The sequence below is a fragment of the Pteropus alecto genome, unplaced genomic scaffold (genome assembly GCF_000325575.1).
Source record: "Pteropus alecto unplaced genomic scaffold, ASM32557v1 scaffold75, whole genome shotgun sequence".
Lineage (NCBI taxonomy): Eukaryota > Metazoa > Chordata > Mammalia > Chiroptera > Pteropodidae > Pteropus > Pteropus alecto.
The window spans coordinates 1745910-1758934 of NW_006440638.1; the positions used below are offsets into that span (position 1 = coordinate 1745910).

Sequence of the window (13025 nt, forward strand, 5' to 3'; positions counted from 1 at the left end):
TAACTTTCCAAATATATATTTGGTTGTGTCAGGGTACACTTGAGGCTTTGAGGAGAGGAAAAATGGCTTTAATTGGTTAAAAAAAAAGAAAGGTTTCACTTAAAATGATATGGGCTTTAAAAAGCAGAGGAAGAAAGCAGTGTTGGAATTATTGAAGAAACATAGAACACATGTCAAAATCCATGGGACAGTATATCTATCTACAGAATTCAACCTAACCTGCTCTGGTGGTGGATGGGTCTCTGGTCAGTGCTCCTGGCCGCTTCTGGACTGCATCTTTCAGGACTGACTTTGGAAAACTATGCTCTTTTGAGTTGTCTGAGGCATCTGTCTGTCTCAGGTGTCCAGATATGTATGCTTCAATGCCAAGTGTTTGGGTACTGGTTAAGTGACATGTTCTTCGTTTCTAAAACTGAAAAGTGAATTTTAGTAACTGTGTTTTCTAGAGTGATTCAGGACTGACAAGTAATGTGCTTAATAAATATGAGTTGATCTAGCTGGAATTTTTTCCCTAAAATTTTACAAAGAATTTTACAGAGGCTGATTTCTTTTAAAATGCCAATTTTTATTTCACGAGTGTATAATATCTGTTTCATATATTATGTAAATTATTGTATGATTATTACATATTTATATGTGTATATGTTTGAGAGACTGCAGAGCATACTGACCTAGAGGCAGGAATGAGACAGAGTTGGGTTCTGACACAGCTTAGCTATGAGACCTATTATGTGAGAGATTTATTCACTTTGAGACCTTGAGAATATTACTCACTCTATCCCATCTCAACTACCAAAATGAGGACAGCACCTACCTCTGAGTGGAGGATTAAATGAGAATGGACACAAAGTACTTAGGACAGTGCATGGCACATTAATCATCTAAGTGTGAGTCTAGTAAGAAAAATAAATTTGGGGTTACTAGTTATAGGATTATTGGGCTTTTTTTCTCAAATGTGACATACTATTTTGAAAATTTGTTGATGGAATACATTCTCTTCCATAAATTTTTAAAAAGTCAGGCCTATTTTATTATAGCAGAAACATTTTTTTTTCCATTGAAAAACATCATAGTAAGTAATTTATTTGGGGATCATGTAACTAGAATAGTCTTTTATATACCAAATTAAACAACTGTATTTTCTTAGAGAACAGTATATGTTGCAATAGGTTTATTGTGCTATGTAAAAATGACTGTTCAGGTACACCATATACAGTATTTAGTTTTTGAAGAATCATAACATTATCATAATTTTGTCAAAACTTAGAAAAAGATTGATACTATGTATTTATACATGAGTCTATACTTGTGAAAGAGGCAACATATTTCTCATTAACCACTCTACCGCTAAATCTTCATGCCTCTGTGGAAAGCTGTAAATTAGTTCACTATTTTAATCACAGTGTTTTGCTTTGTAATGAAATATAGGTGCTCTTATTTAAAATTATAACACATATAGGAGCTTGTATATATTAAGCTATCATAATCAGCATTTAATAATGTGTACCTTCAGATCACTAGTATTTATTTTTTACTATAGTTGCCTCTATTGATTTTCAGTTATTTTCAGTTTAGGTAGGCTTATATTCCAAAAAAAAAAAAAGTAATGAAATGTAATCCCCTTTCCTACTCTACCTCCAAGCCCCAACTTCCCCTAGAGAGACAATCAGTATTACCTTTTTCTTGTATCCTTCCAAAAATGTTTTGTAAACATACAACTCATATGGCTCCTCTTTGTTGCACCATATTTACTCTTCTGCACCTTGCTTTGTTCTTTTAAGAGCATATCTTAAAGATTGTTCTATATTTTTCTATTGGTTTTATTTAAATACCAAAAGACTTGAAGCAACTTTTTTATATTTAAAAACAAAGCTTTAAAAATAAGAAATAATATTGTATGGATAAATTTCTTTTTCAATAAGTTTATGTGTTGGTTTTGATTGATTATGAGAGAATAAAAATGTTATATAATTAACAAATGACATAAATTTGAATACATATGAGCAAAGAATAGAACCCCAGATATATTTATCATTTCAAATGCAAGATCAACACAAGGACCTTTAATTTGCAGCCTTTTTGTGGAATGCAAATGCTAAAATTGGACTACTATTTTTAAAACTTGAGGTAAGGGATAGAAACCATTTTGAATATGGGAAAGGTATGCAGAATGACCAAAACCACAGAGATTCAAAGCCAGCCATGACAGAATTAGCATTTTGCAGACCTGGAGGATTATGCTTAAAAATCCTAAAAGGACTGTTTAATCTCTTTCAACAGAAATAAAATGTGGATGTTTAGTGCTAAAATATAAGAAAATGTATCTGGGGAATAAGATGAATTCCCTTTACTCCTTTTTCCTATCCTGCTGACTTGAGCATTCCAGATTTTTTTTTTTAACGCTGTAGAGTTAAATGGTGGGCAATGGTATGTATATTTTAAAACCAAAAGATTTAATTACACAATTAGAACCAGGCCCCAGATTAACTATCATTTTGAAAATACAACAAAAAAGCTAAACAAGTTGGTATACTGATTACAAATGACAAATGAGTCATTCTCTTAGAAGGCTTCTCACAATTCAGTATGATTTTTAAATGAGTGAAATTTTTTCAAAAAATGATGTGATTCCCTGAAAAATTAAAAATATTCAGGGATGATGATGAACCTACTATATAAAGTGTATAAAAAAGAATTTTTCACTGAATTTCAGTTCTCATTATCTTATAAAACACTCATTTTCACTTATTTTCCAAAATATGTATTAGCTCTGTAATGTAATTCACTTATTTTCCAAAATATGTATTAGCTCTGTAATGTAATTTGGTATAAGGGGAATGCAACATGACTTGTATTCATCTCTAGCTTAACATTGAATAGCCAAACCACTAAGTCATTTTAAAAATGAGTTATCTCGCTACATATCAGAAGCCTTAAAAATGTAAGTAATTCCACCCTGAGATGTTTATCTTGCAGAAATAAACATGGATATGTACAAATGTTTATCTACAAGCATCTTCATTGCAGCATTCTTTATAATGAAAAAATTGGAAGCAATGGAAATACCCTGAAACAAGGGATTTACCAAATAAGTTATGATATAGTAATATGTGGCCATTAAATATCGTATTAATAAAAAACATAGAAACATATATTAGTACAAAAAATTAAAAGGTAATATACTCATATTTTCTACCCTCTGAAAACGTACGCATGTACTTGAAAAGTAACACAGATAGATATAGATAACAAAATGATACTACTTGATATTTCTGAATAGTAGGATTATGAGTAACTTTAATTTCCTGTTTTGGAAAGCAGGTGTGCTCACCACTGTACCACCAATGCTAATTTTCTGTTTTGGGCCTATGTTACCAATTACTTTCTACAATGAATACTACCTGCTTGCTTTTCTTACAACCCAGTTTTACATTTTTTTTTTCCTTTTTGTTTGTATCACTTACCCAGAGTAAGAAGTGAGGTTTGGGAAAGACCTCACACAGGAAAAGGGAAAGTTGGTGGCAATGGTTGAATATTATAAAGCTGAGCATTAAAGCCATAGGCTCCATCTCTAGATGATCAGACTATACTTACTTGATTCTGGTTTTGGACATAATGTATGTCTTAAAATTTTATTTTCTCACCTCTTTTTTTTACATGTACAAGTGCTATACTTTTCTTAAACTTGAAATGTGTTATTTTGCTGAGATAGTGTGGTAAAATGCAAATGAAAAGTATACAGTCTATTAAGAAATATCTACGCTCTGTAAAAGCACAGGATATGGAAAGCAGGGTGTTCTTCCCCTTACTGATTCTCAGTTATTGTCTGGCTGACATATATTGGGAAAAAATGTTACTGAGGTCTATTTCTACTTGTTCCTTGTCAGCCACACTTCTCAAGTGATTTCTTCTAGATATTTTACTGTCTCTGTACTCTGTATTGCTTAGATAAATGTTTCTAAAGGGCTAATGTTCTTTTTATAACATTGCTTTTTTTCAGATATAAAGATCTGAAGGTAGTCTTTCCTGTCCAAAGATGGAAAATAATACCACTACCATTTCTCGGGAGGAGCTGGAGGAACTACAGGAAGCATTTAATAAAATAGGTATGCTTGAAAAAACTAAAACTCTTCTGCTTGATATCAGAATTCCAGGAATGGAACAATACCCCGACATTTAGTCATTTTTTTTTTCCTGTCTAGGTTTCACTGGATTCTTTCTTTATTTCTGAAAAGTAAACTGAAACTGGCTTGAATTTCTAGAAGAAATGGACTTTGAATTCTTTGATCATTTCTTTGTAGAGAATAATCCAGGTTAATGAATGACAGTATAATTGAATATGTGTAACACGATATCCTAATTACAGAGAAAAAATATAGAAATACTTCCTTGTCTATAAACTGAACTCTGACCTTCACGTGTTTGCCATTAGTAATAACACTTTCTGACTTCATGCAGAATATTTAAAAATCTTAATATTGTTTTTAAAGGCCATATGTCTTATTCTCCTTTTTCCCCCATGCATAATTTGAAAAAAATCTTCGTGTTGTTTTTAAAGACCCTATGTCTTATTTTTCTTCTGTCACTTTTTAAAACCATTCAGTGTTTTGTCTTTATGACATTATCATTTTGACAGCTTTGTAATTTTCTTCCAAAAAAATTTTCTCATCCTCTGTTGGATCTCCATTCTTCTGCATTTTGCTCTTAGGAAACTTGTGACAAACAAAAGATAATATAAATCCCATCCTTTGTTCTAGTCTGCAAATGAATGCAAAAAAAAGGTGAACCTGGTGAAAACTTAACACAGTCAGTAGAGAATGGGCAATGACACCACCAAACTTGCCCCTTCCTCAGTAGGCTTCCTCTCTAGTACAGCAGAGCAGTCCATGAAAAAGAGAGTCAGATGGTAGTTCAGGGAGGATATAATTATTCTAGTTGATCTTGTGCATGGATTCTTCACAAACCTAGTAAATAATGATGAAAATTAATGTAGATAAAATGCAATACAAAATGAGTTTTAGAGACCAATGTCCTCTAGGGAGAAGTGTCTATTCAGGTCCTCTGCCCTTTTTATTTTTTAATTATTTATTATTATTTATGCCTACAGCACCTGGTCTTCCTAGGTGGTCTCCCATCCAAGTACTAACCAGGCCCGACTCTGCTTAGCTTCCGAGATCAGACATCAGGCTTGTTCAGGGTGGCATGGCTGTACACCACAGACTGTGGCTCCACTGGGGCGTGAACTCAGGACCTTCTGTGTGTAAAGCAGACATGCTAACCACTACACTACGGATCCATATCCTAATGGATTTTCCTTTATAAGTTACCATCTTCTTTTCCCTGGCTGCCCTGAGAATTCTGTTTTTGTCATTTATTTTTGATAACTTTAATACAGTGTGTCTTGGTGAAGGACTTTTTAGGTGTTCTGTTGATTTCTTGAATTCCAAGTTCCAGCTCATTCTTTAGATTTGGGAAATTCTCATCCACTATATGTCTGAAAATGCTTTCTAATGCCTGCTCTTTTTCTTCGCCTTCGATAATGCCCATTGTTATGTTTCCTCTCCTGATAGTATCTGCTATTTCTTGTATATCTCTTTCTTTATTTTTCATTCTTTGGTTTCTCTCTTATTCCTTCTGATTTATTTCTAGATTTCTGTCTTTGATATCACTGATCCTTTCCTCCATTTCGTCGACTCTATTTCCCAAGCTTGCTATTTCATTTTTCAACTCTTGCATTGTGTTTTTCATCTCCAGAAGTTCTATTTGGTTTCTTTTGAGAATTACAGTCTCCTTTCTCTGCTCATCTAGTTGTTTTTTCAATTCCTGAAATTGCTGATTTGAGTTGTTTTGGATCTCATTGAGTTTTTTTCAGAAGTACCATCCTGAATTCTCTGTCATTTAAGTCGCATATTTCTATGTCTGTAAGCTTATTTTCTGGAGATTTTTCTCTTTCTTTCTGAGATGCCTTGTCACCTTAGTTGTTCATGGTGTTTAATGGACTGTTTCCCTGACTGAGCATTAATAGAAGTGTGTTCTGTTGTTTTTCCAGAAAGAAAATTTATTGTATAAAGGTCTCTCTTTAGCCTGCTACAAAGAAGGCGCTTTTCTTTTGGTTTCCAGTAGGTGGCATCTAAGCCTCTTGGATCCCTGCTTTATATAAAGCCTAAATGTCTTTTTTATTTTCTTGTAGATACTTAATCACACTTGCTACTCTCAATTTTAGTCCCTGTCAGTATTAGCAACAGTTTCAGTAGCGTTTGCTCAGATTTCCCTGGGCCTCCATGCTGATCAGTCTCGAAGGGTATGAGGGGAGGGGCCTTCTGGGTTAGGGGTTAGAGGCTACAGCTCAGCCTCAGTTTTGCAATTGGGGTAGGTAAAAATCAACTTGTTTCTCTGCTGTCCTGTCCATCTTCTCTGCTTTCTGTCCTGATGACTGGGCCCTGCTGCCGGCTGCAAAGAAGTACCGCATTTCCAGGCAGGCTAATCAGGGAAGTCGCCACACCTTTACCCCAACCCCTCCTCCTGCAGGGAGCTCTGGCAGCTGCTAGAGGCAGCTTCTTTATTTTTCCCAGTCCACCACCTGACACCCAGGGTTCTGACCTCTGATAGTTCTTATGCACAGATCCCAGGCTGAGACGTGCTGGTGTGCAGTTTTGGTGTTTTTTCTTGAGTTTTAGATGTTCCGCTTATTGTTGTTTCACGGGAAGAGATCTGAGGACATCTCTCACTCTGCCATTTTTACAAAGCCACCAGAATTTGTTTACTTTTTAAGGCTGAACAATATTCCCTTGTATGTCTATATCACATTTTGTTTACCCATTCATCTGTTGATGGTCATTTAAGTTGTTTCTACCTTTTGGCTATTGTGGATAATGTCATTATGAACATGGGTGTACAAATATCTGTTCAGGTCTGCTTTCAGTTATTTTGGGTATATACTCAGAAATGGTATTATTGGATCATATGGTAATTTTATGTTTAATTTTGCAGAACTGCCATACTGTTTTCCATCATGGCTGTACCATTTTACATTCCCATCAGCAATGCACAAGGGTTCCAATTTCTTCAAATCCTTGCCAACATTTATTTTCTGTTTTGTTTTATTTTTTTAATATAATAGCCATTTTCAGGAATGTGAAGCAGTATCTCATTGTAGTTTTGATTTGCATTTTCCTAATGATTAGTGATGTTGCACATCTTTTCATGTGCTTATTGGTCATTTGTATGTCTGGAGAAATGTCAAGTCTTTTGTGCATTTTTATTCAGGTCAATTTTTTGTTGGTGGTGAGTTGTAGAAAAGTCTTGTTTCTTTTTAAACTGATCTTTGTGGTTATTTAACCTAAGCCTTTATTTCCTCATCTCTAAAATTAGAATAGTATTATTAACTAACTCAAGGTTGTAAGGATTTCATAAGATAAGGTAAGTCAAGTTCTCAACAAATCACTTAGCACAGAATATGTGCTTATAAAATGGTATCTATTATTTCTTATCATATCACACCAAACCACAGAGGTCATTGGATGGAGCTGGTATTTAAGCACACAAGTTTGTCTGTCTTCGGAGTCCTAACTCTTAACCATTCCTGTTAGTTTAGCATGATAGTCAGTAGGTAAATAACATTCCTCAATCTTGTTTATTTTAAAATACTCCCTACCACAGTGCTAGTATAGAGGTAAGCCAGCCTAGTCTATTTGTCTGTTTCAGAGTAATAGGAAATAATTCTGAGCTGTTGTATACTAAATAATGAGATTTTGCTGTAGATTCAAAGAAAGCCATATTAATTATTGCAATATCAAGCAATTTAGTCCTAAGTAACTTTTGAGATATAGCAATATTTTGGTTACTCATAGATTCTAGTTTAGAAATTTTCCATTATTCTGAACAGTGTTCTAAAACTCATGCATGAGTTTAAAAGAAAAGTTTCTGTCTTTATCATTAAATCAATTTTAGTGGTGACACCTTTTTTACTGAGAAGAAAAAGAAATATAGGAAACAAAGCAACTATTATCAGAAAAGCCAAGAAAGCCCTGTGTAATGTGGATCCAGGCAACTAACCAAACAGTCCAAAGCCCTGTTGCCAAGTCCAGGCAGAAGTGTTTTGTGTTGTCTTTGTTCCGTATCAAGAAGTGATATGCAGTCTCTAGGGAAAACCCAGGGAAGGCCATCCCTTTGATGACGTGAAAATGCCTGAAAACCTATTTCCAATACTCCGAATATAGGTGTGAATTTATTTCTTGAACACTTAATCTCACAATGACATCAAACATGATTCAGCCTACATAATGATATCATAAATACATAATGAAGAAGCAATGAATTATTGACAAATGAAACAGAACTGCTACCAAGTGAAACGTAGAACAGAAATCCTTGTGTGCATATATTTTATATAAAGTGTGGGTCTAGCAGATCCATTCTGTAAATTCCAAAAAGAAATTGAAGTCTGGGTAGGTGTTCACTCATGACCATTGCTGCTGTATTTCTTCAAGGTTTCTGAGACTTCCTCATACTTAGTTCTTTAAAACTTTGCCATGTGCCAAACCTGAGTTTTTCATCTGTCAGAGCAGTATGTGTACTATGCACTTAAAATATGTATGGTAATTCTAAACCTATATGGAGAAAGTCCATTGAAATATGAGTTTTTTGATCAAGTACATAGAATATCTTGTACAGTTCAGGTACGGGATGAAAAGGTAAGTACCATTTATGAAACAAACCTGAAAGATTCGACTTGCCTGTGAATCTCCCAAACAGCCTTCTGAGTATACACTCCAACAGAGTACAGTTGACATTGACAGCTCTTAATTTATCTTATAGATATTGACAACAGTGGGTATGTCAGTGACTATGAACTTCAGGACCTGTTTAAGGAAGCAAGCCTTCCTCTGCCTGGCTATAAAGTACGTGAGATTGTGGAGAAAATTCTAGCAGTTGCTGACAACAACAAAGATGGAAAAATCAGTTTTGAAGAGTTTGTGTCAGTAAGTAAGCTATCTAATCTTCTCCTGGCTACTGATCAATTTGCTTCGAGAGGAACTTAAATAAAGTCATTGCTCTCTGTTAAATCTTGCTGCAGAGACCAGAAAAGGCACTGCTTTAAAATCGATGATGATGATGGTAACAACAAAAATGTCCACAAATAATTCATAAAACAAAAGAAAAAAATCATTCTTAAATTGTTGGAGTTGAAATAAGGTTTAGAGAATAATAATAGTTCATGCCCTGGTAAAACTACAGTTGAATTTAATGCTTAATGACTATCTCTGTGTGTGGAATATTTTAGTATCTTAGTACTTGGCCTTAAGAAATGGATTATTTTTTTTAACTGAAATAGCTAAGATATGGAAGCTATACCTCCTAGAAACTGGTTTCTTTCTTGTGATAAGTTACATCTTCAATTTTATCAAGTGCTACCAGGTAAATTTTGATACTAGCTATGATAACACTGTTTCATTATTAAACTACCTCAAGGTTCAGGGAGCTGAACAAGATGGAAACTAGTATATGACTCAACCAACAAAAGAAAAATAGGTTCTAGAACTGAATATTGAATATTATGTATTTCCAACCTCTTAGGCCAAGAGGGATGACTTGGCTCCATTGCCACCTGGCAATTGAGCAAGGGCTGTTACTTCCTTCCATCAATACCACCATGACAATATTTTTCATATGAAAATATAACTATTAGTAAAATTAAATATTTATGAAACGTAAATTGTTTAGTTTTGCTTTCTTTATTCATGAGCAAATACTTGGGCTCCTTTCTTACCAGGAGCTCTACTAGGCACTGTGAATAATGTACCAAACAAGAGGAGATGTGGTTCATGCTTTCATGGAGTATACATGTGGTATGGAAGATGGAATCACAAAAATTGTTGAAAGAAAACTGTGACAATTGCCATAATAGAGCAGTACAAGTCTCTTGAGAGTTTAGAGTGGAGGGAATTGAACTTGGTGGGGAGGCTAGAGAACCAAGAGACTCAGGGAAGGCTTCTGGAAGCTTCGAAGACTGAGCTGAGATCTGAAGAAAGATGTTAAACTGATAACAGGGATGGAAGGGAGAAATAAATATTATGCTAGGCAGGCAGAGGTGACAGCCTGTGTAAAGAGTAAAGACTCAGTGGCTTCAGGGACGGTAGATAACTCACAAGCACTTAGATAAAATTCAGTGCAGCTGGAGCAGAGATGGTAAGGGTAAAAGAATATGGCTAGAGAAGTAAGTCGGAGTCAGGTCATACAGGGTGTTGTAGGATTTTTATTTTTAGCCTAAGAGCAATAGGAAGCCAGTCATGTGGGAGGAATAGAATGTGAAGTGACATGGTCAGATTTGCATTTTTAAAACTCACTCTGACTGCTGCTTGGAGAGCTGATTGAATTCAGTCTAACCAACCTCTAGAGAATTCAGTGAAAGAGTGATTGAGAAAAGATATTTCTTTAAGCCTAGGTTATTTCCTATAAGAGCTGGTTTACTTACATTAACATGTATACATTGGAGATATTCAGGAAGGAAAATACCTTCATTAAGGCATTTCAAACTATCGTAGTTGGTTATTTAGTTTCAGTACAAAAAAATCATGGCAAGCTTATTGAAGAATAATTTCAGTGTGTTCAATTTAAACTTAATTGTAACAAAATTTCTTCTAGTGGTTAGGGTACAAATATTTGTCTCTTTTGTGTTATTGGTAAAATGACATGAGAGTTATCTGTGTACACAAGCAATAAGTGTTAGACTACCTGGTTAGTATTCATTGATGTCATTCCAAATAAATAAACAAGTCTAAATAATTTTCCTTCATGTTGCAAGTTTTCCTATGATTATCTGATCAGGGCTCGGTTTTACTTTTATCCCGTTTCAGCTAATGCAAGAGTTAAAAAGCAAAGACATCAGCAAAACATTCCGAAAAATAATTAACAAGAGGGAAGGGATTACTGCTATTGGAGGAACTTCATCCATTTCCAGTGAGGGCACACAGCATTCTTATTCAGGTAACCTCCCACTTAAGATTTGATCTTTTAGTCATTGATTCATTCAACAAGTCACCTTTTTCATCAAAGATGCCATTCATTGTTATTCCCACTGTTGTTTTATGTACCTTTGAGGGAAAAATCACACTGACTTATAACATGCCATCAACTTTGAAATGCATCTCAATTTCAGAGATGTCAGAATGAAAACTTCTAGACTCACGAATGAAATAAGTGAGTTCCTACTATTTGTCAGGCACAATGCACAGCAAAGACATTAGAAACAACAAAAAATAAGTTTATTTTTCAGCACTGAATGTGTTTAATCATAACCTTTGAATGTATTTTTCATCCTGACCGGTGAGGTGAGTTTCCTTTTAGACCTGATCCTAGGTATGTGTGGAGAGGTTTATTACCAGGACTTTTCCCTTCCATTTTCTAAGAGCTGAGATTCCTGATTCGTCTTTTATCAAGCAACCAAGTGACTAGAGAGCACAGCCCCTGATTTGCTTGATCTGATAGAATCACTGGATTGTTGCCCAGTGGGAAATCCAGTCACATTAACTCTTAAGATGAGATGCCTTGTCTCGTGTTAAGCTTATCTCTCTGAGTCAAGATGTCTAAGAACCTTTGGCCAAATTCCTTTTGTTCATATTAACATAATATAATTAGAACTATACTTTTTAAATTTTTCACAAAAAATTCACTAACTTTTTCCCTCTTTTTTCCTTTGAGATTTCACCCTGTTAAATATCCTCCTGATTCTCTTCCTTTCTAACTGGATTTTCCTCGAACAATATACTTGCACTTCTCCCATCTCCCACCCATTGTACTTCTTTTTCTAACCTTTTCCCACTAGGGAAGTGTAGTGATAAAGGCAGTGATCTATAGCTGCTACCTCTCATTTTTAAAAAAGTATTCACTCTTTAACTCCATATCTGCCTGTCTATTCTAATGAAAAGACTTCTTCCTTTTTATTGAGGTAATATATGCAAAGTCCTATAATCTTAAGTGTACAGATCAATGAATTTTTACATGCATATACATTCTGTAGCTACATCCATGTAGCTGCCAACCAGCTCAAGATATAACATTTCTATCACCCTGAGTCACTCTTTCATGTCTCTACTAGTAACTTTTCCTCCCCAAAGGTAACTACTTTTCTGGTGTCTGTCATCATAGATTTTTTTAGTTTATTGAGGTATAAGGTACACATAATAAAGTACATAAAGTACACTATTTTTAGGTATATGGTTTGATGATATTTTTACATATGAATACACCCATGAAACTGTTATCTAGAATGAAGTATAGAACATTTAATTGCTTTTTTTAAAAAAAAAATAGAATGGCTTTATGAAGATATAATTGAGATACCATAGAATTCGCCCTTTTAAAGTATACAGTTCAGTAGTTTTTAGTATATTCAGAGTTGTGCAACCATCACCACTATCTGTTCTTAGAACCCTTTCATTATCCCAAAGAGAAACCCAATGCTTGTTAGCAGTCACTCTCCATTTCCCACTCCCCTAGCCTCTGGCAACCATGAATTTACTTTCTATTTCTACACATTTGCCTATTCTGGAAATTTCATATAAATGGAATCATACAGTAGTGGCCTTTCACTTGACAGGCTCTTCACTGGCATAATACTTTCAAAGAACATCCATGTTGTAGCATATATTGTACTTCATTCTTTTTTATTGCTGAATAATATTCCATTCTATGGCTTATATCACATTTTGTTTATCCTTTCAATAGTCTACAGACATTCGGGTTGTTTCCACTTTTTGGCTATTGTGAATAATGCTGTATGAACATTTGTGTACACATTTTTCTGTGGATTTGTGCTTTGAAGTATCTTAGGTGTATACCTAAGAATAGAATTGCTGGGTCATAAGACAACTCTATGCTTAACATTAAAAAAAAAAACAAACCTGCCAAATTGTTTTCTAAAGTATCTGTCCCATTTCACATGCCCATAAACAATGTATGAAAGTTCCAATCTCTTCACATTCTCACTAACACTTGTCTGTTTTGTTTATTACAGCCATTCTAGT

General features: G+C 34.6%; 1 protein-coding gene and 1 pseudogene across 4 annotated transcripts in view; one reads left to right on the top strand and one right to left on the bottom strand.

The window, feature by feature from the left end:
- The window catches only part of PLS1 (plastin 1), a 105075-nt gene that overhangs the window by 55788 nt on the left and 36262 nt on the right, over positions 1-13025 (top strand). For all 4 annotated transcript variants that reach the window (XM_025050769.1, XM_006917449.3, XM_006917448.3 and 1 more), the window contains exons 2-4: positions 4001-4106; positions 8818-8981; positions 10857-10986. In XM_025050769.1, the coding sequence (XP_024906537.1) occupies positions 4037-4106; positions 8818-8981; positions 10857-10986 (364 nt within the window). In that variant the 5' untranslated portion in view covers positions 4001-4036. The remainder of the gene's footprint in view (positions 1-4000; positions 4107-8817; positions 8982-10856; positions 10987-13025) is intronic.
- Positions 5099-5214, bottom strand: LOC112484416 (annotated as a pseudogene).